This window comes from Podarcis erhardii (genome assembly GCF_964252035.2).
Source record: "Podarcis erhardii genome assembly, chromosome: 9".
In the NCBI taxonomy this organism is placed as follows: domain Eukaryota; kingdom Metazoa; phylum Chordata; class Lepidosauria; order Squamata; family Lacertidae; genus Podarcis; species Podarcis erhardii.
Window position 1 is genome coordinate 57,725,401 of NC_138512.1, and position 26,049 is coordinate 57,751,449.

Sequence of the window (26,049 nt, forward strand, 5' to 3'; positions counted from 1 at the left end):
GGGGAGAAAAGCCGGGAGCTTCGCGAGCTGGAGGTCGGGGAAGAGGAGGAGGTTGCGCCGGCCCGACGGGGGCGTCGGCGTCGTCTGCGTGGTTCTCCCGGGCCCTACGAGCGCTCGGCGGGGGAAGAAGGGGCGAGTTTTGTCTACGGGGTTTCCCGGGCGGAGACGCAGCTGAGGTAAAAAGAGCAGGGGCGCGGGCGGGAAGCGCCTTGATCTGTCTGAGGAGCGGCAGAGGGACCTAGTCCCGCCTCTCCCGTTAAAGCGCTTCTTCCCCGCCGCATTCAAACACCTCGCTCCCCTAATCTGACAGTTTATAAAATCCCCGTCTCTCCCGTTAACGTTATTGCCGCTAAACCGCTTTCAGGTCTTGTGGCTTCCCCCTCCCCGCCCCCCTCACAATCAAGCGGTGTATAAAATTTTAGGAAACGAAACAAGCGGTGGTTTGTAACCCTGATGTTAATGCTTGTATAGAGAATGAATCGAGGCGTTCCTTGCCCGGAATTTGGGTCCGCCTTGTTTCGTTTTCAGGCGACATTACAGCTCTTTATATCGTGTGTTGGAAAAAATGTTAGGGTTAAATTTATATACCGCCCTTTATCCGAAGAGCACGGGCGTTTTGCAGCAGAAAAACATAATACATAACAACAACGAAGCAAATACACTTCCCCCCTCCTGCCTATTACAGTATTTCAATCATCAGCTCCTGCTTTCCACCCCAGTTCTGGTTTGGTTATTTATGGTTTTTGTCGGTTTGTGCTATTAAGATAGGTTTGTATTATAACATTGCAAAACCCAGTGCTTTTTTTCTTTTAAAAAATTGCTTAGGGGGACAGTAAATGGACCAAAGATTCACAAAAATTTTAGGGGTATGCGTACCCCTGCGTCCCTCCAGAAAAAAGCACTGGCGAAACCTAATATAAATTACTTTAAAAATAATAATCACAACACAAATCAATGCATAGCGTGAAGAGCTTTGTATCATCATCATAATTTTATTATTTATACCCCCACCCATCTGGCCATTTCCTACCAGCCACCTTGATAGGTGCGCCTGATGTTGATGGGTTGCAAACACATAAAAGCACAACACAAAAAAGAGTCTTGTTGGGTCAAACCAAAAGGCCCATCTAGTCCAGCATCCTATTATTACGGTGACCAGCCCAATGCCGCCATTGGGAAGCCCACAAGCTGCACCTGGGTGCAACAGCGCTCCCTCTCCCTTTGTGCTCTCTGGGAACTGGCATTCAGAGGCATAATGCAGGCATAGGCAAACTCGGCCTTCCAGATGTTTTGGGACTACAACTCCTGTAGGGGTCAGATGGGATTACCATGAGGAATTATAAAATATACATCAAGCCATCGTGTCCACGATGAAGACATTGTGTTGACTGGGTTTGATATATTGACGATAATTTCTGATTAAATCCCATAAGATTCTACATTCATGTCCTTTTGATGCCCTTTTGCCTCTACTGCCCATTTCTCTCCCCTCACATGTCACGTATACAGCAGCTCCGCAGTTGCTTCGCCAGGCAGGCATCCTGGGCTATAAAGATTGTGGGCAAGCTTATTTGAAGTAGCTCTCTAACGTATATTAATCTTAGGATGTTAATCTTAGGGCCAGGAAACAGATCTCACATTAAGGTGATAATGGTCACTGTCCTCCTGGCCATCCTCCTTATCATGTGTATTGCTTGTTTATTACCTCCGGGGTTGCCAGATACTCTTCTTATTTACCCCAGAAATATTTGTGCTTAATTAGTTTTAGTAGTTTAACTTTCTCCCCACGTGGGTTTGTGGAATTGCTCAGAAGAAATCTGATTGGTTCTTACGAACACTCTGTAAAAAGCTCTTTTGTGAATAAAATGGCCTGAGCAAGGGGCTGCTGGATTCGGACAAGCACAGAGAGAGACACGATTATACGCACCCTTCCCAGAGTCTTGCTGGTTCAAGTCTCTGTGTGTATTCTTATTAACCAGAGTTCAATCCTTCCTTTACTTTGCAAACGCAACAACTCCCATAATCCCTAGCTAACAAGACCAGTGGTCAGGGATGATGGGAGTTGTAATCCCAAAACATCTGGAGGGTGTACCAAAACATCTGGAGGGTGTACCTCTCATTCTGGAGGTAGCCTTATGCTTGGTACCTGCTGGTAGCCTTATCCTCCATGAATTTGTCTAAACTTTAGAAGCCATCCAAGAGGATGTCATTATTGCATCTTTTGGCATCTTTTTGGCATTACTTGGAGTTCCTGGACCAAGGTCAGGGTTGGTATATAAACGTTGGTATATACCGTAGTTTTCCGTGTATAAGACACTTTTTAAAATTATAAACTAATGTTAAAAATTGGGGTTTGTCTTATTCTTTTGCTAAGAATAAGCTGACAGATTTCCTCTAAAGAAACTTGTACTTTTGGAGGGGGGCATATATTTGTTTAAAGTTCTGTTCTTTCATTATTTATTTTCATTTAAAGATATTGCTATGGCTGCTACTCTGAACTTGGAGCTAGACCCCATATTCTTGAAAGCTCTGGGCTTTCTGCATTCAAAGAGCAAGGATTCAGCTGAAAAGCTAAAAGCACTACTGGATGAATCTTTGTCTAGGGGGATTGACTATCGCCCATCACAGAAGGTACTGGAGTGAATGCATGAAATGTGTTAGATATATTTGTGCTATATTTAACTTCTGAAATGGGAGCCTCTTTCCTATTACTCGAGGAAGCCAATAAGAATTGAAAAGAACTTAAAAAATAATCAGTATTTACTTTCATTTGTCTGTACATTTGCATTCTGATCCAGTACATGTATATTCAGAGGTGAGCCCCACTGGGTTCAATGGGCTTATTTCTTGTTAAGACTGCTTGGGACTTAGAATCCTATTCTGAATATTAGAAATCAATGAAAAAAAGAATTTGTAGCCAGTGAGCAGAATGTGGCTCAAGTAAGTAAGGAGTGGTGGTGGTGCTGTGAGTCATGTTTCAGGTTCTTTAAAGCACAGGAACAAGAACTGCTGTTATAACAGACCTACCAGATTTCTTTCATCTGGGCTCCAGAAGGCCATTTTAATGGTTCTGATGCGTTGCTACTGCCATCAGCATTGTTACTTGTTCCTCCACTAGTAAAAGGTTGGCCAGTGGGTAAGTTCTGCTTAGCCTTTGTAGTACCATGAGTGATAGATTGACCTGGTAGCTGATTTCATTGTTGACTTGGGATGTAAAAATAAAACCTGATAGCAGAGGAGAGAGAAGTTCTGGCTTGCATAGTAGAAGTGCTGACATTACTGTCAAAATGGCCCAGATCCTTAGCATACACAGGCTGCTGCCATCTTCTACTTAAATAATTTTGTGTAGGATTGGCATGTAGGAGGCTGAACAAAAAAAACCCTGCTGCTTTTAAAATGCCTATACTATCTGTATTAAAGAATCTCTATTTCCTCCGCTTTGTTTGGCACTTTAGGGCAGGCGTAGCCAACATTGTGCCCCCTGGATATTATGTACGGCAGTTCCCATCCTCATTGACAGCTGGCTGTGCTGGCAGGGGGAAATGGTATTTGGGGTTGGGGTAACATTTTAAGCTTTGTCACCTCTCAAAGTGAAAACAAAATTGTTTTGATCTGAGCATAGCAACTATATCTAATATTACCATTAATACAACATTATTGTTATGCTTTATACAGGAGGTAGATCAGCCCAAAGTATCTATTACAAAACCAGTTTCTGTTAAGCAAGAGCCTAAGGCTTCCTCAAACCTTCCTTCAGGTAGCAATAATGGCAAGCCCATTGCGGCTGAAAAGGTGAAAAAAGAAGCGGAGAAGAGGTCTGCTGATAAAGTAAGTTCTACTGCTACATGTAAAGCATTATTTGGATAGGAATTTTAAGGGTTACATATTTGTATTTGCAAAAACTGACTCTTTATTATTTCTTGCTTTGGGGGTGGCATTAATCCTTGTGTATGAATGTGTTCTGCTTTGCTAGCTGTGTCCTCTCCATAGTTAATTGCTCACTTCTTTCAAGAGTAGGAGCTGTGTGCTTTCTCTTCTATGCAGATTGTTTAGTTTTCAAAGGGTGCCCTTTTCCTTGTCTACAAATTCCTTAGCAGCTTTCCAGTGCTGCAGGCTGACAAGCAAGCATGTTAATTTTGCTTGGGCTTTGTTTATTTTGCCTCGCTTGCAATTTCACTTTACCCACCACTGTTTTTGACTGCATGACAGCAGGGCTTCTATTTAATGCAAGGCTGTAATTAAATCTAGCTGGTGCTAGCATGGAAATTAAGAGCAAGAATGATGGGCCTGGGAGCATCTTAGTTCAGCCATGAAGTTGCTTGGGTAGCCTTAGATTAACCACTACCTCTCAGCCTCAACAAACTTGCCCCATTTATAATATGAGGTAAGAATACTGGTGTGCCATGCATACCAGGGTAACAAACAGGTATAGAGCGTCCTTGTAGGAATGAAGTGCTCTTAATAAATCAGGAAAATCACTTTAGTATTCATAAGTAAGAATTCATTTCATTTTAAGGGACCTACAAACTTGGTAAGGCATTTAATCCAGAAGATTAAGTTATGAATAATACACCTGATCTTCAGATGATCCATTCTGCTTCATATTATTGGTAATGGAGTAAGATCAGAGTAATACTAAACTATGAATCTGCTGGAAGAAAAAGCCTGAGGTACTTTTTCCAAATGCTTTAAGCAACAACAGCAAACTACTTTGATTTCAATGTGCCAGTACACTTTGGTTCCTTTTACAGTGGCAATAAATATGTTTATCAGTATTACTGGACTTCTGTAATTTTCAGAGCACCTCACATTCTATATAATTTGGAGAAATGGGGGGGGGGTCATGTTAATGAATGTAATGCATTCTGTAAATTTTGTGTTATGCAATGAATATGCTTTCTTTCAATTATAAACTAATTTCCTATTTACTTGCTCGAAGCTTTCATGTTTTCACTATCACTGTGTGTGTATATCATTCAGCAGATAAAGCTGGAAAGCAGTGAAGGAGTTGACATGCCAAAGAAACCAAGACTAGAAAAGCCAGAGGCTCGTTCATCCCCAATCACAGTACAAACTAGCAAGGATTTGGCCATGGCAGACCTTTCAAGTTTTGAAGAAACTAGTGCTGATGATTTTGCCATGGAAATGGGTTTGGCTTGTGTTGTTTGCCGGTGAGTTTGGTAAAATTTGGCAATTGCAGCAGATTTATAGGGTGTAATTGACCATTTTGTTGTCAATTCTAAATAGTCACTTTTCTTTATAAGCCAAGCGGTAATTTCTAATAGGATTTTCCTATGGCTCATGAGACCTAAAAATTAAATAATAAATTATGTCTGTAGTTTTCAGACTAGCAGCCCAAGCTTGTGCATGCTCACTTTTAGGTAAATATCACTGAGTAAAAAAGGATTTACTCCCAGGTAAGCGGGTATAAGAATGTAGCCTTAATTCACTTTGTTGTGTTTGTGGTTGGTGAGGGTATTTTGTGGGTGTGCATAGGTTTTGTTTTTAAGCATATGGGTATTCAGTTCTAACTGAATGTTCATGCTGCTGTTTTAATGCAGTATGAGAAACAAGTTCACATTGCACAGCAATATATTGCAGATTTATTAAGTTAATGAAAAAAAAAGAAATATTTGGGTCAAAATCTGTCCTCTACTTCAGCTACTAATATCATAGTCGCTTTGGGTTTGCAGAAGATGCCTTTGTGTAATGCACTGCATATCTATGCAATTTGAAAATCTTAAAATCTCAGGTATCTTTCAGATATTAAAGACTTTTGACTTCACCAAGCAAAGGAGTAGGGCTGTGTTCAGTCTTCAAATTGCTCACTTCAGAAGTTCACCCTAAGTAATCTCATTGAATGCTAGGTTACTTCTCTTGAGTAAATATGACTGAAGGGGGTGGGGTGGCAGCCTGGGCTTAGACAATTGTTGAATGTAACTTTATGTATGCATATAGGCTAACCAGAGGCATGAAACTGTCAGTAGTAGAATAAGTATAAATATAAAACCCATGGTAGTCTGTAGGGAGACCTTAAATAGCTGTTCTGCTTAATAAATATTGTTAAGCCATTCTCTGGTTTCCAAGTGTAACTAAATATTCAAAAGCAAAATGTTCTTTGTGATTTGCAAGTGGCACTTCAATCCTGTCAAAGTAGAGGATTTATTAGGGAGAACCCTATATACCTTTTCAAGAACTCTTCTATATCATACCATATATATTAATGATACTGTATTTTATTTAAGGCATCAAACTCTTTCAACTGTTTCCATTTCAAACCAGCTTCAAATGAAATTTGGTTTTCACAATTTTTGTCACACAAAGTTTTTATGTTTCATTTGGCGTGGAATTTTTAAAATCTCACCAGTTATTATTTTATAGATTTAAAATATGAAGGTATGTGTCATATAGTTGGAAGATCTTAAAATTTTGTGATCCAGTTTATTTTATTTTATTTTATTAAGAAACTGTAGCTGCTCTATTTAGCAGTCAAGGCTGTAAATCCCTAGCACATTTCCTAGGAAGTAAGCTCAGCCTGCTTAGAATCACACTGCACATACTCCAGAATTGGCACAAGATTTTTCTGATTTGTTTTCAAATTAGCCTACCTTTTAAAAAAACTGTTTCTGAAGCCATCTGAATATTATATTCTGTCTTCATTTTCCTGTTAAATAAAGGAATAGCATATTTCTCTTACCACATCCACCTGCAAATAGAGTTTCCATGGTTACCTATGTACCTGTACCATGGGGATATGTGCCAGAGCAGCTTAGAAGTAACCTGATTTGTCATCTAAAAGTAGTAACGGTTTGGGAAATTGTGTTTGGCTGACTCCAAGCCATATTTCCCTTAATGTATAGTTTCCAAATTGTCATTTATATATTTTTCCAAGAGAAGAACCCCCTCCCCTGACATAGTAGTAATGTTTTAACTGTTAAAAACATAGCACCTTGACTACTTTGATCAAAGCTGCTGCTAGAATTATCCCATTTTGCATAACAATACATTAGGATAATGCCTTTCAATTCTGTATGCTTTCTTTCCCCCTTTACATCCTGTGCAAACTTCCTGGGTGGCATCTAGCAGCGAGCAGACGTCCACTCACAGAGAGGGACTTCTTTTCCTCTTTGTCACATTGTAGGTTTCTGTAGGACCCCAAAATCTGCTCCAGTGGGTTGGGGGGGACCGAGGAGCAGATTTGGGCATGCAGGAGGCAACAAGGGGAAGAAGAGGAAGGGGAAGTACTGTTGTGCAAGATGGAGTCTGTTGCACAGTCTTGCTCACATCGTTGTCTCTCACTGTTTCTTCTTGGAGGTCTCCTTTTTTAATCTGTCATTATTCTAAGATTTGGCTCTTCTTCCACAACTAAATCAGTTTTTTGTTGTAACTGGGCTTTCCTTGCTCTGATGTCTTCCATTATCTAAATGGACTGGATCCAGTCTTCAAACTGTATAACTTGTGGTGACAGTTTGGACAGTTTTCTTCCCAGTTAGATTTACATAACTCAGATAGTAGCAGTCAGCACTGAATACAAGAGTAATAAAATAAGAATTAGTCATGATAGTAGTTCAGTTTTGACCCTACTTTGCCGCTTTGGAAACAGCTGACCTTGGTCCAGATACTTCAATGACTGCTTGATATGACTCAAGGCCAAACTGCTTCGGGGAAAGAAAATATTTCTCTCCCCCCTCCCTTTTTTTTTATTATGAGGAAATCAAAATAGCTATCCTTTTGATATAAATGATTTGGTAGCATAATAGCACATCTAGAGTGGATAAATCTGCCACATAGATCTGGAGATTTTTGTGAAGGGTATCTTCAAAAAAATTTTTTTTAAGGAACCCTTTGTAACTTCCTTATTTTTTGGCAGAATTGGATGAAATTTGCAGACATCCTGAGGACTTTTATGGAAGACTCAATCTATCCTAGTATTTTATGGGCAATTTGTATGAAACCATCTTAAATGAGAGAGGTACTCATTGGTAATAAACCAAGTATATCTAGTGCTTTTCCTACTATACAGCTTTTTAAACTTGATTTTTTGGGGGAGGTGAAAAGTAAAGAGAATCATTTTCTTCCCAGTGGCTTTGTGGGCAGCAATTCATTATTAGTGTATCTAGGCACACAGAGCAAGCAAAATGTTTTGAGTTAGGGAGCAGGCTGGCATGGGCAAGTTTCCTCTTTTTGTACAGAAACAGGCTTGCCAGGGCATATCCTGTTCTCTGAGGAAAGATCCTATAATCCTTAGCTTCCTTTTCACTTCTTTATCTATCCCTCATACTCACTTTTAGATAGTTTAGGTTCCTCAGAGCTGGGGCCATCTTCTGAACATAGGCTTCATTGTGATGCACATGGATGTTGTTCTGCTGAGAAGTATTATGAATAGCCCTTTGGAGGCAGCTTTGGAAACACTCAGACTCTGTTTTGAGAGGTAATGTTAGCTGTTTGACAGTGGAATGGACTCCCCCCCCCCCATGAGGTGGTGGACTCTGCTTCCTTGGAGGTTTGGATGACCATCTGTCATGTATGATTTAGTTGAGGTTCCTGCATCACAGGGGGTCGGACTAGATCAGGAGTCAGCAAACTTTTTTAGCAGGGGGCCGGTCCACTATCCCTTGTGGGGGGGCCAGACTATATTTTGAAGGGAAAAAATGAACGAATTCCTATGCCCCACAAATAACCCAGAGATGTATTTTAAATAAAAGGACACACTCTACTCATGTAATAGCACCAGGCAGGCCCCACAAATAACCCAAAGATGGATTTTAAATAAAAGGACACATTCTACTCATGTAAAAACACGGCAACTCCTGGACCGTCTGCAGGCCGGATTGAGAAGGCGATTGGGCCGGATCCGGCCCCCAGGCCTTAGTTTGGCTACCCATGGACTAGATGAACCTCAGGGTCCCTTCCAACTCTACAATTCTATGACTCTTGGGCCATACATTTTGTGCTTTGCAGACAAATGACGGTTACTTCAGGAAATCCATTAGTAGAGTGCCAGGAATGTCATAATCTCTACCATCAAGATTGCCATAAACCTCAAGTGACAGACAAAGAAGTGAATGATCCTCGCCTAGTGTGGTATTGTGCTCGATGTACCAGACAAATGAAAAAAATGGTAAGAAGTCCCCCCCCTTAGAATAATTGATAGCATGCAGTGAGCCACTAATTGGGTTCTTTAAGTAAGGAATTTCTTGACTAAATATAAAAAGGGGAATTAGGAGGGAGGAGGGTTGATGGAATACATTTTCCCCCTATATTGATTTATTGTCAAGTAAGAAATGCCTTAATAAATAGTTATATGCTTTTTGAAGTCTGCTGGTGTATTTTTAGCTGCTGCTGTATTGATTTTTATATCTTAATATTTCCCATGCCAAAGGTAGGTGTTTGGATTACAAAAAATGTAAAAGTCAGGCAAGGTCATTGGAGCACGGGAAGAAGGAATCAGCTAAATGAATCAATAACCCCCAACTCTGTGCACTTATGTCCTGAATGGATTGCTCTCTGCAAATTATCTTTTAAGTAAGAGAAAGTAACAAATATTGGGCTACATTAACCATCTTTAGCTCCTGTAGAATCTTTATCTTTCATAGAAGATGAAAGGCTTCTGTTTCATTGCTTCTCTCTGGGGACATGCCTTTTTGCATGTTAATTGAAGATATGGGAAGAATATACAATTCCTGCCATTTTAAAAGTTGGTTAATAGAAGGAACATTTCAGTGTTAGAAAAAATGCGCTTCTCGTAACTTCAATTTAAAAAACAAACCACCATGAAAGAATCACTCAAATTACAGGTAAACTCCTGTATCTTACTATTGAAATCATAGTAAATCATCTACTTAGCTTAGATGCTAATATCCACAAAACCATAATCTGAACTGGGCCATTGACTGATAAAACAGCAATATGACCTAGTCTGTTTAAAAAACAAGCAAACTTTGTAATGTAAAAAAATGTAAATGTTGACTTATTTCTTCCTAGATTGCACCAGCCAACAAATGTACTGTTTGAAGGACCTCATCCTTTAATATGTTGGGATGGGGTGCTGACATTTGAATGGGTATTGCACTGCTCATTGCATTTGCTATTCTGCAATTAGGAATAAATTCATATAACCCTGTCTTTCTTATGATTTGTTTGACTTTTGTAATTGATGCCAAAAGAGCAAAACCACACCTATTATTAGAATCCACCCCATACTAGTTTTCCAGTTCTGTTTCCTTTGACTAAATGCTTCCACCTTACCCACTTGTACTTTTTCCATTTTCCTTGCCATTCTTGCTGCTCTTTTCCCAAATTTGGGTTCTTGATTTATGTGCCCATTCTCAAACCTTTTATTTCCATGCAGCTTAAAATTCCACACTCATTTTTGTTTCAACTGTCCCTCATGCTTTCTCATGTCCAGTGATGAATATTTCCATTGACATTGCTAAGGCATTTCATTTTGTTTTTAATTCTTTCCATATAAAGAATGATAACATGTGTAATTTATACAGGCTCAGAAAACACAGAAGCCTTCTCAGAAGCCAGCCCCTGCTGTAGTTTCAGTAGCTCCAGCTGTGAAAGACCCGCTGATAAAGAAACCAGAAATTAAGCTAAAGATGGAGACAACGTCAACTTTCCTAGCGTTTAAGAGGACAGAAGTCAAGGTACAGTACATAATATGTTTTGTGGAAAAAATAAGTTATTTTATTGTGTTTAGCACAGGTCTCCCTCCCCCTCCCTAATATCACACATACCTCATTAGAATCCAAAACCGAAGCACTTTTATTTTACACTACTAGTTTGTCCATAATTCTGAATGGGTGATAAAATATGCCTTCCATTTGGATAGCAGCCCTCAATAAAATACTGAATTCATCCTTCCTAATTTATAAGAATCATTTTGTGTTTGATTTGGAAGACTGAAGGGGTAATCTGCATTTCTTCCGAGGCTTAGATAAGATGTAAGAATAATTTTGGCTGTTCTTTTCATCCCACTTGTGGGGAATGCAGAAAGGTTGGAATGGCCTAATTGATTTATACTGGAATTTATAAATCACTTTCCCACATCAGACTGATATATAATAAAATAATTTAAATTCAGTTTTGAACAGTTGAAATAATAATTAAAACTAAAACTAGTCTTATCTCACTATCAGCTGAAGAAGTGATGAAAACAAGCCAGGGGGATAGCTCGCAGAGACTGTAATAAAAGCCTTGGCTTCTGCTATTGGCTTTCTGGATTAGGAAGCTTTCCAAAGCTTAAGCTGACAAGCTCCAAGGCTGCACAGCTTCATTTTTTCCAAAGCTTAAGGGCATCGCTGGGCTTGCCCACCAGTAACTGAAACCTTACAGAATCCCTGTTTTGTTTAAGCTGAAATTAGTATGTAGGATTTTTGAACAAATGGAAAAGAGGACTTTTTAAGCCAATCTAATATTGTAGTGTATCATAGTCAACATTACAAATCAATTCAGACCTGGAGGCAGGAGGGAAGGATTTAATTTTCAAAGAGTTCTCTAATAACACGTGTAATTATTGACCCATTTCTGAATCAATGTGTTGGGAGTTTTAAGAAATGATCTTTAGAAACAAAGATCAAGAAGTTCAACATTGCCATGTTCTTATACAGCATCCATTCATTTCAATGGGAAACTGTGCTGCAGAATTCCTAGCCAATTGTGCCTAAAGTTTGTGCAAGTGTGATCTATGTTGAGCTGAAGTGTAGATGAGTTCTTTAGTAGGTTTTTCCTGGTGATTGTCTTCTAAACAACTTGTCAGAAGCCTGGGCAAATATTTGCAAGGCATTGCAGGCAGCCAACTTTACTGTCTATTAAGGCTAAATGGAAGCAATTCCCTTTTTCAAAACATGCAAAACAGATGAAGTCTGTATCTGGGAATTCACATTTGTTGTCCTGATAACAGCAATTTCAGGTAATAGAAGAATAACCATGGATTCTGCTGTTTATATTTTTAATTCCCAAGTGCTGAAGTTTTAGGTGCTGCAGATTGTTTTGTCATTTTTACATCGGAGTGAAAGATCATTGTGCTTATTTAATTCTTAGGGGAAAATGTTGGTGTTGTCTTAACCTGGAGAATTAAGATATACCTGCCGCGTTGTGCCCTCTGGTTTTTTTATCAAGGTGATTTGGGATAATACATTACTTCCTAGAATCTTCTGTTTCAGTGTATCTGAAGAAGTGTGCATGCACACGAAAGCTTATGCCAAGAACAAACTTAGTTGGTCTCTAAGGTGCTACTGGACAATTTTTTTATATATTACACTACTTCCTGTTGATTTATTTTCTAATACCAAGAATGTGAAAATTATTATTATTCATGCTGGTCTGTGTTCTGCAAGGATCAGCTGTAACTAATGTGGAGTTTGTATTGGTCTTTATTTTAGACCTCGGCAGCTATTTCTGGTAACTCCAACAGTGCCAACGTTTCCTCCTCGTCAACCAGTGGCCTTACAGGATGGGCAGCTTTTGCAGCAAAAACGTCCTCCGCAGGTCCATCAACAGCCAAGTTGGGATCCACAACCCAGAGTACTAACAGCAAGCCAGCTACTGCCTCAAATAATCAAAAACCTGTGGGTTTGTCAGGGTTGGCAACAGCCAAAGCAGGGCTAGGCTCAAAAATAGCAACACCTAACAGTGGCACAACCCCTGTTCCATTTAAGCCCCTGCCCCCTCTCACGTTGGGAAAAACAGGTCTTTGTCGTTCAGTTAGCAGTGACAATGTAAGCAAAATAGGGCTCCCAAGTCCAAGCAGTTCAGCTCCAAGTATCAGTCAGGCTGCTGGTGGAAATGGAAGTGGCGGAACAGCAGGCAGCAGTGGGAGCAGCACCAGCAAAGCAAGTGCAGAATCTGGCAATCAGTCCCCTTCTCTGAAGGGTCCTACTTCTCAAGAATCACAGCTCAACGCTATGAAAAGGTTACAGATGGTAAAGAAGAAAGCTGCTCAAAAGAAGCTAAAGAAATAATAGAAGTATCTGATGAAGTGCAAACACGTCTCTGGGATCAGTTGAACAAGAGAGTAATAAAGTCCTATAATAAAAGCTATAATCAGATGTCTTTATTTGGTGGCGGCAGTTGTGCTTTCAAATCGAAGCAGAATTGGATTTTCAGGTAATGCCATATACTGAACCTGCTTTAGACCCGAAGCCTAAACTATTTCTTTAAAATATTTCAATAAAAATATTGTTTGAAATACATGTGACTTATCACTTTTCTCTATAATTCCTCTAAGAGGAGTTCATATAGGAGGGGAGGAGGTGTCTTAATGCCAGCTTTACACACATTTTTGGTGATTTTCACCATGCAACAAGCCTTCCATTTCTGTGAACATCTCAAATTGCATGGGCAGTTATGTACTGATTGAGATTTATTTAAATGGAGGGCTACACTCACACCCAATGATGCGGCTTTCACATTAGGACTTGCCTTCCCTCCTCATCCATATAGCCCCCTCCCATGAGCATCCTTTACCTCCTCTGAAGTGTTGAGACATCCTATAGAGTACAAGGGGGTAGAGATTGAGAGAGCATCAAGTAACCATTGGGCAGGCAGGCAGGCAGGTAGGTATCATCGCCTGCTACATAACTTTATTTGAAGATAAGGAAAATAAGTTTTTCAGATTTGTAGAGAAAATGGAATAGGATGCTTGACAAGTGCAAGTCAACAGCTGTGTAAGAGGAGCAAGCACAAGAATGAAAAGAGATGTACTTTGTTTTTTAAAGGTCCTGTCCTTTAATAGCAGCAAAAAAATGCATGCGAGTGACTGTTGTCATAAAGTATTGAAACCTGTTTTTTGTTTTATGATGACATATATCAAGATCCATGATTTGCAACAAAATGATCACCTAAGATAATCACAACACAGCAAGCATTTAGACAACAAATATTTGTAAAAATACATTTTATTAAAAGCAAATACCGTATTACTCTGAGTCACGGACATTGCTGTAGTTTAAATTCACAGTAATAAATCTCTAGTCATACAGGCTTTGTCCCAATAATATTTGCTGTAGAAGGAGCTAAGCTTTCCATTTGTGTTTTGATGAACACTTTTGAATGCAAAGGCATTCTTTAGGATTATAATTGAGATCACAAAAAGATGGTAATATAAACATTCGTGAAAGGAATAAGTAAAGATAGTGTTTGGCCTAGATTCTTTGTGTGCCATCAGAATAAGAAGGTGTATATGCAGACATTGGTTTACCAAAGACAGGCGTGAATATCCATAACAATATTTTGATGGCAATCAGCTCTGATTGAAATGAATAGTGCTTCACACAATGCATTCCATGAGCAATTGCTGCACAAGCACCTTTCAACTGCAGGGTTATTAATTTTTATTATTATTTTTGCTTTAGCTTTGCTCCTGTTCAGCTGAATGAGGCTCCCAATTGTTCAGTTAATTTGATTCTTGATCCTCCAGAATAAACTAAAATACAGTTACACTTCAGACATGACCACAGTTCAGATTGACCAATTGTGTTCCTACCATGATCCCAGTTATTTAGGCTGTTGATGCTATTAGGGTTGCCAGATCCAGACTCAAGACAGCTCCTCTGCATTCAAATTACATAGAAAGGCAAACTTTTTCCGTATGTAATTTGCTGTGGTGATGAAACAATGTGTAACAGAATTTGTCTTTTTATACTACTGCTTAGCAGGGGTCGGCAACCTAAGACCCATGGGCCACAAGCGGCCCACAGGAGTAATTTTGCAGGCCCACAAGCCACCCCAGAAACGAGCCACCCGCTCAGGAAGTTCCTGCGCGCTGTTCTATACCAGCGCCGTGCGGTGACTCGTTTCCGCGGCGCCGGAAATTGTGTCTGGGCAGACGACGGAAATCACACACCCACGATCTGGCCCATGAAGGGGGCTCCACGGCAGTGAACAGGCCCGGGCAAGGTAAACCTTGCTGATCCCTGGGCTTATAGCACAGTAATTCCCAGAGTCTACACACTGAATCTGGATTTATTTGCTGAATTCATCTGCTTTTATAAGAAAATAAATACGTTCAACTAGGTATACTATATGATATGTTTCATTCAAGCCCACCATAAGAGTGAATACTTGAAACATAAACACATTCTAGACTCCATTGTCAATGGTTGGCAACCAACTCCTTAGGATTCTACTTAAATGAAATTGAGTTGGAATAGAATTCCTTATGCATCTTTAACAAATCTAGCTGAAACAACTGTCCTTCATTCCTCCTTAATCTGACACCTAGTAGGTAATGGCACATCAAATGGCTTGTGGATCTTTATTTCTGGCTTGAGCTAAACATTTTTAACATGACAAGTGCCTGGAAACTAGAGACTTTAAATATCATATTTCAACACCTCAAAAATGAAATCCTGAAAATAACTCTCTGTCACAGATAACATTTATACCCTTTCAGGGTCTCAAAACCCCCCGCCGATAAATACAATAAAAACAATATCAAATTGTCGGCCCAACTGTTTCTTCTTGGCCTCCAGAGCTTCATCAGTGTGTGAGTTCAGTCCTTTGCACACCGTTCAGTGACTGCTGGAGGAAGGGAAAACTGCTTCATCCCATTTTGAAATGTAAAGCGTACCATAAACGGTGCGGGGAGCCTTTCAGCAAAGGAATGCTTTCTTCATTACGAACCATTTGGTATATAAACAAAAGACAGTGCAACAGATAAGGGTTTTCAACTCAACCACATAGGGCTTTTAAGCTTCATAATCCCCATTAAGATACAGAAAAGCGGGACAGCATCAAGCAGATACTTCATTCCACCCCCATTTCTCAATCTGAAAGACAGGTAGCATTATTTACAAAGCCATGTTTGTTTTCTAGTCTGCTGAATTTCACTGTCACTGCAAAAACATTGGTGTGAGCATTCTGTTTATTATAGAAACTGCAAATGCTTAAATGCATGATAGGCTTTCCCCAAAGCAGCCTTCCGTGTGTTAAGAGACAACAGACACAGTTAGTAAAAAATAATAATTTTTAAAAGCCAAAATCCAAAACTCTTTTAGGGGCCCAATGTATTCTTTCTTATCACGAGGCAATCAAATTGGTGCCATGCACTAAATGTCTGGAATACTTATCTTCTGCCATGTTGCAGGCACATTAAATAGGGCACTAGGGATGTTTATAGCCCAATCCTGAGCACATTTACTAAGAAGCAAGTCTACATTCAATGGCGCTTACTCCCACCATTAAGTGTGTTTAGATTTCCAGCTGTACAGAAAATCCTAGGCATGTCTACTCAAAGATAAGTCCCACGGTTTTCAACATGTCTTTCTCCCAGCTAAATTCACACAGGAACGTGGCACTGAATACTTCTCCAGCAAAAATAACAGGTATAGGTGAGGGAACTTCATAATTTTATTTTGTGCATTTTACTTTTATTTCAGAGATAAAAAGGGCACATGCTACTACTACGCTACCCCTAGCTAATTTTTTGAAAAGTCTACTTGGAATGCAGTAAGCAACTTGCTGCAAACCATCAGAATCAAGCTAGTGTGGAAGACATAATTTTTTTGTGGGATTCCCCTCCGCCCCACACCAAGCTGCATCTCCTTAGATTTTAACCATTTTTTGGAGATTGCAAGACAACTCTGGGGGAAGAGCTAGGCCAGGGGTTGGGGACCTGCGGCCCTTCAGATATTTTTGGACTTAAACTCCTATTAGCCCCAACCATTACAGCCAATTGCCATGGATCTTGGGAGCTGTAGATCAGCTACACCTGGAGTGCAACAAGTTCCCCTTATCCAGGTTAGGCTGAGAAATACTATTGGCCAAGGGCCCCTGGTGAGTCTCATATATGAGTTAATGCAATCTTCATCAGCCTAGTGCCCACCCACCAGCCCTAGCTAGGATGAGAGCAGGCTGGGGAAGACAGAGTTGTTGACCTCAGATCACGGTGCTTGCTCTTATGTGGATGATTATTTACTTAGTAATTTATTGCATTTATATCCCATCTTTTTCTCCAAGGCGCACATGGTGGCATGTGTTAGGTTCTTTACCACCTAATTTAATCCCCACAACCTCAAGGACTAGCTGGGTGACGAGAAATGGAGAGCAGTACCAGCTTGCGTACCCCCTCTAGAGAGGAAGGGTCAGAGCACGGGACGACGACACTAAGGACAGGTCAGAAGATGAAGGTGGGGGGAGAATGGTGGGCCACTGAAGAAGCAACAGGCTTGAGCAAGAGGGAAGAGCCAAGGGCAGAAAGCAGTTCAGACTCAGCACTTGAAGCTCCCTGGGAGATTGCCTGCCCTACTGTGTTCGGTTGTCATCCCTGCTTATCACCAAGGACACAAAGAACTATGGCTGAACAATGAGCAAGAATTCCCTCTCGCCATGGTTTACATCTACGTGGGCAGCCTCCAGAGGAGGAGGGGTCTTGGGGGGGAAGATGGAAGCAGGAACCGTCTGTCCTGGCCAGAGGCGTAGTAAGGGAGCAAGGGGGCAGATCGCCCTGGGTGTCATCACTGAGGGGGGTAACATTTGGTGTGCCACCTGCCCGCGACTCCCAAGTCTACCCTGAGCCATTGGGGGAAGCGGGGAGCTGCACGGCTATGCCTTCATTTTGACAGCTTGGGGGGGAGGCTTGGGAGTCGTAGGCGGGTGGCTCGCCCCGGGGTGACTTTCGGCGCACTACCCGCCTGCGACTCCCAAGACTACCCCAAGCCATCAATGGGGGGGGGGGGCAAAAAAAATTCGTGCTGGGTACCACCTGACCTTGCTATGCCTCTGGTCCTGGCAACTGCTATGGAAGCTGGCCCTGCCTTGAAGCTTCTCTGCCTTGTTTGCTGTTTTCTTGAAGGAAGAATTAAACTCATCTCTGTGCTTGAGTGCTGACCTGTGTCTGAGCCAGCTTGTCACGGTCCGGCTTACGGGCGATCAAAGTCCAGGCAGGGGACGTCAGGACAGGGGGCAAGATGGCGGGGTGGGAGCAGGAACGGAGGTCCAGAAGCCAGGAGTCAGGAAGCCAAGAGTCCGAGGGTTGGAGAGCCGGGAGTCAAGAAGCAAGGAGTTTAGAAGTCAAAGGTCCGAGGATCAAGAAGCAGGAAGTCAAGAAGCCAAACACAGCAAGGCAGGAAGTGTGTTGCTGTGGCAAAGAGCCGAAGGGAAATGCTGACCTTATATCCCTTCCCAGCTCTTGCCACCAGGTGCTGTGAGTTACCAATCGGCTTTACCTGTGAGGCCGTGCCTTGCCTCTTCAGAACAAACTTAGGAAGGCCCCAGTCCTGCAAAGTCCTATCGGTCACAGGGCCTGGCTCCTGCACACACACCTGACACAGCCCTGATGCACAACCACCCTTCGAGGTAGATTTGGCTGAAAGGCAGTGACTGGCCCAAGGACACTCAGTGAGCTTCATGGCCGACTGGGGACTTGAACCCTGGTCTCTCCAGGTCCTAGTCAAACATTCTAACCACGATGCCACACGGGCTCTCCATACACCAGGGGAGATTCCAACAAAAGCAGTGTGGCAAAGTGAAAGGATGCAAGCAATTCAGGACAATGACTGGAAACAGTTTTTTCTTTGTTTTAAATACCTCCTTCAGCTCTTGATTTACCAATGAATTTTTGAGCAGACCAGAGCAAAACGGAAGACTTTTGCCTCTGACGTTTCAGAGAATTAGGTGTTGTAAGTATTTCCGATGTTTACGCGTAAGTCATCTTCCCAAGGTAATTTGCTGGCACGTATCCCTTTTGTCCTTTCGCTTCTGCTAACCACCATTCCTTGTTGCCGCTCAGGTCAGAAAAACGAAGGATCCGAACTCGCTGGTACTCTTGAAGGCTGAGCTCCTGGTGGCTCCTTGCTTGAAATGCATGAACCGCATAAAATGTCTGAGAGGGAGAAACAAAAGAGAAAATGTCTTTTCGGTCCTAGCTGCTCTTTCAGCATACGATGGCTACATACACACATTAAAAGCACATAGCTCCCCCCAAAGAATCTCAGGGACTGTCATTTATTAGGGGTGCTGTGAGGGCTGGACTGCAGTTCTCAGGATCCTTTGAGGAAAGCCATGTGCTTTAAAGGTATGGTATGTATACACCACCAATGGGAAAGGTGGCAGGTCAGTGGGAGAGCATCTGCTAGTCATGCAGAAGGTCACAGGTATGGCTGGTAATGTCTCCTGTCAGAAACCTGGGATATAAGCAACTCTTACATGCTATGATGATATGCAGCACTCCTTCCATAAACACAAGCGTGTTTGCAAACCAGGGACAGCCAATGTGATGTCATCCAGATGTTGCCCAATTACAAATATTGGCTGTCCCATCAACCCCAGGCAGAATGGCCAACATCTGGAGGGCACCCCACTGGCTAACCTTGATGCAGAAAGGCAAACAGCAGGCAAGAGAGAACTTCTTATTTTTCTTATTTGCTGGTTACATTTCTAGCCTGTCCATCCTCCCAAAGGAGACCAGGGTGGCACCTGTGCTATGCTATCAGCGGGGTAGCTCAGTTGGCTAGAGCCTGGTGCCAAAGCTGCAGGTTTGATCCCCTATATGGGACAGCTGTATATTCCTGCAGTGCAGTGGGTTGTACTAGATGATCTTCAGTCCCATGATTCTCGAATCCAGGTGGGTAGCCTCAGAGTTCCTAGTTCAGACCCTGGGCAGCATGATAGGGCCTCACAGTTTCCAGAAGCACCACTTCACAACTTTAGAATCTTTCCTATGGGCTGCTGCTAAGTTTGACATAGGTAAAAGGGACCCTTCACCATTAGGTCCAGTCGTGACTGACTCTGGGGTTGCAGTGCTCATCTCGCTTTATTGGCCGAGGGAGCCGGCGTACAGCTTCCGGGTCATGTGGCCAGCATGACTAAGCCGCTTCTGGCGAACCAGAGCAGCACACGGAAACGCCGTTTACCTTCCCACCGGAGCAGTACCTATTTATCTACTTGCACTTTGTGCTTTCGAACTGCTAGGTTGGCAGGAGCTGGGACCGAGCAATGGGAGCTCACCCTGTCACAGGGATTCGAACCACCGACCTTCTGATCAGCAAGCCCTAGGCTCTGTGGTTTAACCCACAGTGCCACCCGCATCCCTCTAAGTTTGACATAGTCTTCTTCAAATCTAAAGCTTCCTTTGACATGCTCTTCCTCTCACCACAGCAAGGGACAACAGAAAAAAACCTTTCTGACAGTAAGAGCTGTTCGACAGTGAAATGGTCTCCCTCAGGAGGTTGGGGACTTTCCTTCTTCGGAGGCTTTTAAGCAGAGGTTGGGTGGCCATCTGTCATGGATGCTTTAGTTGACATTTCTGCATTGCAGGTGGTTGGACTCTATGCATTCTATGATGCTATAATACTATGACCTTTGGATAGGTCTTTGGGCAAAGTAGGACAAACTGACTTACACTGTCTAGCTTAGCATTATTCACACTGACTGGAAGCTGGGGCCCTCTCCAGTCTGACCTGGCAATGCCAGTGACTGAACCTCAGACCTTCTGCATATGAGATGGATGCTCTTCCACCAAGCCACACCCCTTCTGAAGATTCTCTGAGTAGGCCCACCTCCTTGCCACTACTCATTTGTGTGTCTTCTCCTTGCTGCTCACACGCCTGGAGAGAACAGGTGAGAAAGCAGCTACAAGGAGGAGGGGAATGAAGGTGAACTCACGATGCTTACATCTTGGTCGTCCACTCCGTAGAAGCAATCCACCTCTGTCCCATTAATAGTTGCCTTTTCACACAGGCTATTGTAGGAAGAGCTGCTTCCGCTTCTCTTGTGCTGCCCTGCGGGTTTTGTGCTGCCGTCATCCACTTGCCTCACGGAGACAAAAAGGCTGATGTTATCAAAGTCGCCGTCACAGAAACTGGCATCTGAAGCCTCCTTTTGTGCCTTCGCTGGATTGTAGGGCTTCAGGAAGGAGGAGTAAACGTATCCTTTTGAAACTAGGGAGGGAGGAGGAAAATTTAAAGAAATTAGGATGTGCTTCCCTGCTTCTCAGTCCTTCTGCCCTTCATAAAAAGCAAAGAAAGGCTTGCCACCAATAAGGAGTATGGAAACAGTGGGGAGACCACTTGGTTTCTGTTACCCACCATGTTCTCTCATTGTACCTAGTCTGGTCCATAATCCCCCCAGTGAGGCTGGGCAGAAGTCACTGGCGGTCCCTAGTCTTACAAGTAGTGTTGTTGTGGTGTGGCAGGCCACTCTGGGTTGGGTGACACAGAAGGGGTAACAAAAAAAGGGGGTTGGCCCTTTGGGGTCATGAAGAGGGCAAGAGTGACACCTCCTTTTTTGTTGCTTTAGCCTTTGGAAGTGAAGGAGGAAATATTGTGGGTGATGCCCTATTCCATGTAAGTAGGAGAGATAGCTGCCGAGTGGGAATGTAACCGCTACCTATAAATACATGATTGTCTATTTGGTAGCTGACACTGGTTGGATTTTTGTATTTTGGATCTGCTAATAGTTGTTATGGCGCCCAATACATCAGTTGTTCTAGCTTATATTGATGTTTAAGAGGATATCTTAGATAACTTATTTAGTTATGTTATCTGTGCTACTATAAAATGTGCATTTTAATTTTCTTTTTTCTTTTGTATTTGACTTCAGCCTGGGGTATTTTTAGAATGTTATTTAAAACATGAAGATACACACACACACACACACACACACACACACACACACACACTTCCTTAAAATATATACTGCAAGTTAAAGACCAGAATTCTGCAATTCAGAAACTCAGTACAAGCAGGATAGAATATAAATTAAGAACAGCTTATGTGTTTTCGTAAACTCCACCATGTTGGAAGTTGCTCTGTTTTGCACCAGCAGCGCCAAATCCTTACTCAGGATAATGTCACTTATGCTAGGTTAGGTACTTGTGATGTGAGCCATGACCTGCTCACAGGGCAGGCTGGAATACTACTCGCAACCTCTGAGAGAAGTCATTGTGGCATAACGTGAAGGCTGAGATCACAGGGCTGTTGCGTCCATATTTAATAACCATCACAGCCAAAGGAAATCCAATATTGTGATGAATGTGCCTGAGGACTTACTTCCAGTGTCGACAAGCCATCTGCCAGTACTTCCAAAAGGATCCTTTCGTTCCACGACAGCCACCAATTCTCCTTCGTAGAGATCAATATCAAACTCCTGAGTGGCGTTGCATTTGCGCTTGGCTTGGTACAGCAAGTCTGAGTTGTATGTGGAGAGTATCACGGACCTGTGGCTTTCAGTCTGCCGTGGAAATTCAGGCTGGAAACAAAACAAAACCCAGCTTGAGACATACTTTCAATTGCAATGCCATAGGAAAGCATATTCAGGGTATATCAACATCCCTGCTTCTCTTTTCTCCACCATATATGACAATCTCTGTCTCACTCACTTTCCCAATCAATCCCCCTCACACTCCCTTGGCAAGTCGGTATTATTCAATATCTCCTCTTCTTCTCTGGCGATCACTTGTAGCCCATTAATACTGTCTTCCAAAACCACAGTTTTAACAGTGAGTCCGTAAGTATCTAGGGACGCGGGTGGTGCTGTGGGTTAAACCACAGAGCCTAGGACTTGCCAATCGGAAGGTTGGCAGTTTGAATCCCCGCAACGGGATGAGCTCCCGTTGCTCGGTCCCTGCTCCTGCCAACCTAGAAGTTTGAAAGCACCTCAAAGTGAATCATAGAATCATAGATTTGGAAGAGACCACAAGCGCCATCGAGTCCAACCCCCTGCCAAGCAGGAAACACCAGCAGAGCACTCCTGACATATGGTTGTCAAGCCTCTGCTTAAAGACCTCCAAAGCAGGAGACTCCACCACACTCCTTGGCAGCAAATTCCACTGTCGAACAGCTCTTACTGTGAGGAAGTTCTTCCTAATGTTTAGGTGGAATCTTGCAGTCCAATCTTGTAGTTTGGAACCATTGCTCCGTGTCCGCTTCTCTGGAGCACCAGAAAACAACCTTTCTCCCTCCTCTATGTGACATCCTATGTGAACATGGCTATCATATCACCCCTTAACCTCCTCTTCTCCAGGCTATTAACCTCCTCTTCTCCAGGCTCTTCTCCAGTGCAAGTAGATAAAGAGGTACCGCTCTGGCGGGAAGGTAAATGGTGTTTCCGTGTGCTGCTCTGGTTTGCCAGAAGCGGCTTAGTCATGCTGGCCACATGACCCGGAAGCTGTACGCCGGCTCCCTCGGCCAATAAAGCGAGATGAGCGCCGCAACCCCAGAGTCGGCCACGACTAGACTTAATGGTCAGGGGTCCCTTTACCTTTACCTTTACCGTAAGTATCTAAATTCAGTATCTGAATAGGTATTTGAATCTTGGTAACCCATGTCTAAATCTAGCATGTTGCCTATTGGAATACTCTTGCTTATTTCATCACAAAGCCATGGCCAAACCACATACAGCATTCAGTGCCCCTTTGTATTTAACACACATGCTTCTTTAAAAAATGCAGATAGTGGTCACTGGGTGTGTTGATAATTAAAAAAAAGGATGCAGCACATGTGGAAAATGGTTTGACTCTTTTTCAAAGTCCTGACAAAAAACACTCATTTGAAGCTATTTTCACAGGGCTGAAACCCTCCATTGGTAGTATGGGAAGGAAGGGTTAAACTTCCCTTCCCCACCTGCTCTAACCCCTGCTAGTTATCAGCTCCCCCCAGGGAATGCTATTCAATATATATTTTTAAGTACACTTTAACATCATGCCTAGTTTCATGCTAATTTCCACTGACCTGGGAAAATAACTGCTTGCACACAGTGATTTGTCATTTCGTAGAAGACAGGCCCGATCTAACAATGCCTATGTGAGTAAACTGTTTGTGTAAGTAGGGTTTTTGTGGAAATCAGCTGCTGGGCTCATTGTTAACCATGAACTATTGGGCAGATTGCAGTGCCATAGCATTAAATTCACAGGGTAAAGCTGTGTACAAATTGCTGCAGCGAACAGAGGCTTATTGTACATGGCAGATAGTCTGAGGTACCTGTGTGTTTTACTTTGACGGCTGTAAGATTAATCCTCTATGAATAGTCATGTAGAGGAAATTTGCCTTCGCCTCCCATCTTAATGCACTTATCAGTGTCGGTGTCAATTAACGGGAAGCATTTTGAAGTCACCCCGCACAAAAGTGACAGGGACGTGTAACATCACAAGGCTTGAGAAACCAGTAATCCACGGATTATGCTGTTTTAGATATGGAATGGGAAGTTACCGATAGAGGACAAGCAGGACTTCTACACAGCTCTTGGCGACATTGTGCACTAGACACGTCTAAATCCCAGCACTTCTTTTTTTTAAAAAAATAATAATAATAAAATCACCTGCCATCACTATGAAAGGCATTTAAAGGTTTCCTGTGTAATAATAAAAAAATACATCAGAAGATTAGAATTGCTATACAGATGTTTAGTGGGAAATGTGTCTGCGGACTGAATATGCACAAATCAAAGAGGAGCTTATGACAATGGCATTGCCAAGGGCTGTGGAATGAAATGTCAAGCGTGATTCGGAGAGGAATGGTACAGGGTGGCGTTTGCTTTCAGAGGAATGCATTGCTAGGCACACTTTTTTGGAGTTCTGGACCAGGCTAGGTGCAATTAGAGAGATCCCATGCATTTCTGCCCCCTGCCCAATGTTAATAACAGAGAGATACCCAGTTCAGATTGGGAGCATGATCCTTCAGAAAAGAGTGATTAACTCCTGATCCTTGTGCCTTTCCCCTGATTAATGCCAGCTACTCCCCCAAGCTGTATTTCTCTGCTTTCCTTTGGACCACATCAGCGAGGCTGAGAGAGCGGTCTTGTTGTCTGGGAAGCCCAGGACCTGCTTGCTCCCCAGGGAGGTCACTTTGGTGCTGCTAACACAGCAATTTGACTTCCCCCTGAAGGCAAACTCCATTGTCTATTGAGACCGATGGGTGCCAACAACAGCAACACAACAACAATTCCCACAAGTTGTTATTTGTTGTGCAAGCAGAAAACCCTGTGCAGGGCTTTGTTAGCCCTTTTGTTAGTCCTGCCCTTTATGCATACCTCCTGGAAGTTAAGTCCTGTTAAAACTCAACAAAACTTTGGATCTAGACTAAAATGAACATTTAAATCAATGGGAAACGTTAGTCATGACCCATGGATTTCAAATCCCACAGATTTCAATGAGCACTAAATGCAAATCCTTAACCACAAGCCAAGTCCTTTGGAGCTCTTGACTCTATACATGAGGAATGGGGAATCCATGCCCTTGTCCATATCTTTGGACTACAACTCCCATCATCTGTTGCCATTGGACATGTTGGCTGGCACTGATGGAAATAGGAGTCCAACATTGTCTGAAGGACCACAACTTTCCCATTCCTGCCATGCATAATCCAAGACTCATATCTCAAGTTTATAAACAAGATTAGTCTTTTCTTTCCAAAACAAATGACTGCTGATTTAACAGATAAAGAGTACATATTCATGTATTGAAAGTAGACAGTAGAACAGCCCACAGAAAGTTAAGACAGTTGAAACTGACATTCAGCCCAGTCAACTACTGTTGTTGACACAGCAGTAGTTTGTAACAACTCAAACGGGACTTACTCCCAGGTAAAAATGCATAGTTGGATTGGGGCCTTAACAGTGCATGGGTGAAGGAATAGGGTTGGAAGGGAAGCTAAAGACATTTAGCTTTCAGTAGATTCAATTGGCAATAAAAATGTGGTTTCTATATATTTACTTCTCTGCCCGGCATTTTGTTTTTCCTAGTTCCCAAACTTCCAACGGGGACTCCTGTCAAATGTATCCTACAAACCTGGAGAGGGGTTGGCTTCTTTTTTTCAAAGCTCAGCTTTCTCTCAATGAAATTTATGCTGTTGTTTTCTTTGACAAAATTCAGACTGTGTATGTCTTCGAGCACCTGGTGCTGAACTTCGCTGATGCTTGGAGATGACAGCTGTAAGTTCAAAAGAGGTTCAAGTTTACATGATTAGTCACAAGCTGTGATGGATCGGGGAGTATATATACATAATGCTGGTTCTGATTCGGCAGGCTTAGAACAGCGCCACTGCTTTTTCCCATGGTGGGGCTTCTAGCAGAAGCTAAGCAGGGAAAGCCTTTCCTGTTGTACCCCTT

At 42.4% G+C, this 26,049-nt stretch overlaps 2 protein-coding genes across 5 annotated transcripts in view; one reads left to right on the forward strand and one right to left on the reverse strand.

Annotated features, from left to right (window-relative positions):
- Window positions 1-40: 40 nt before the first annotated feature.
- Window positions 41-13,197, forward strand: INTS12 (integrator complex subunit 12). Of its 3 annotated transcripts, none has more exons than XM_081877020.1 (7): window positions 41-176; window positions 2,474-2,631; window positions 3,676-3,828; window positions 4,981-5,171; window positions 8,962-9,121; window positions 10,500-10,652; window positions 12,390-13,197. In XM_081877020.1, the coding sequence occupies exons 2-7, from the start codon at window positions 2,482-2,484 to the stop codon at window positions 12,966-12,968; spliced, it is 1,386 nt and encodes a 461-aa protein (XP_081733146.1). In that variant the 5' UTR covers window positions 41-176; window positions 2,474-2,481; the 3' UTR covers window positions 12,969-13,197. The 3 variants fall into 3 exon arrangements, with proteins under 3 accessions (XP_081733146.1, XP_081733148.1, XP_081733147.1); XM_081877022.1 differs by having other exon boundaries at window positions 4,984-5,171; XM_081877021.1 differs by lacking the exon at window positions 41-176 and adding an exon at window positions 198-739.
- A 1,755-nt stretch (window positions 13,198-14,952) lies between these two features.
- The window catches only part of ARHGEF38 (Rho guanine nucleotide exchange factor 38), a 56,962-nt gene continuing 45,865 nt past the window's right edge, over window positions 14,953-26,049 (reverse strand). The window contains exons 11-14 of one of the 2 annotated variants that reach the window (XM_081876806.1): window positions 25,730-25,870; window positions 21,996-22,194; window positions 20,611-20,885; window positions 14,953-18,829 (exon numbers count right to left, since the gene is read on the reverse strand). In XM_081876806.1, coding sequence (XP_081732932.1) covers window positions 18,644-18,829; window positions 20,611-20,885; window positions 21,996-22,194; window positions 25,730-25,870 — 801 coding nt within the window. In that variant the 3' untranslated portion in view covers window positions 14,953-18,643. The remainder of the gene's footprint in view (window positions 18,830-20,610; window positions 20,886-21,995; window positions 22,195-25,729; window positions 25,871-26,049) is intronic. The other variant, XM_081876807.1, reaches the window with a different exon arrangement.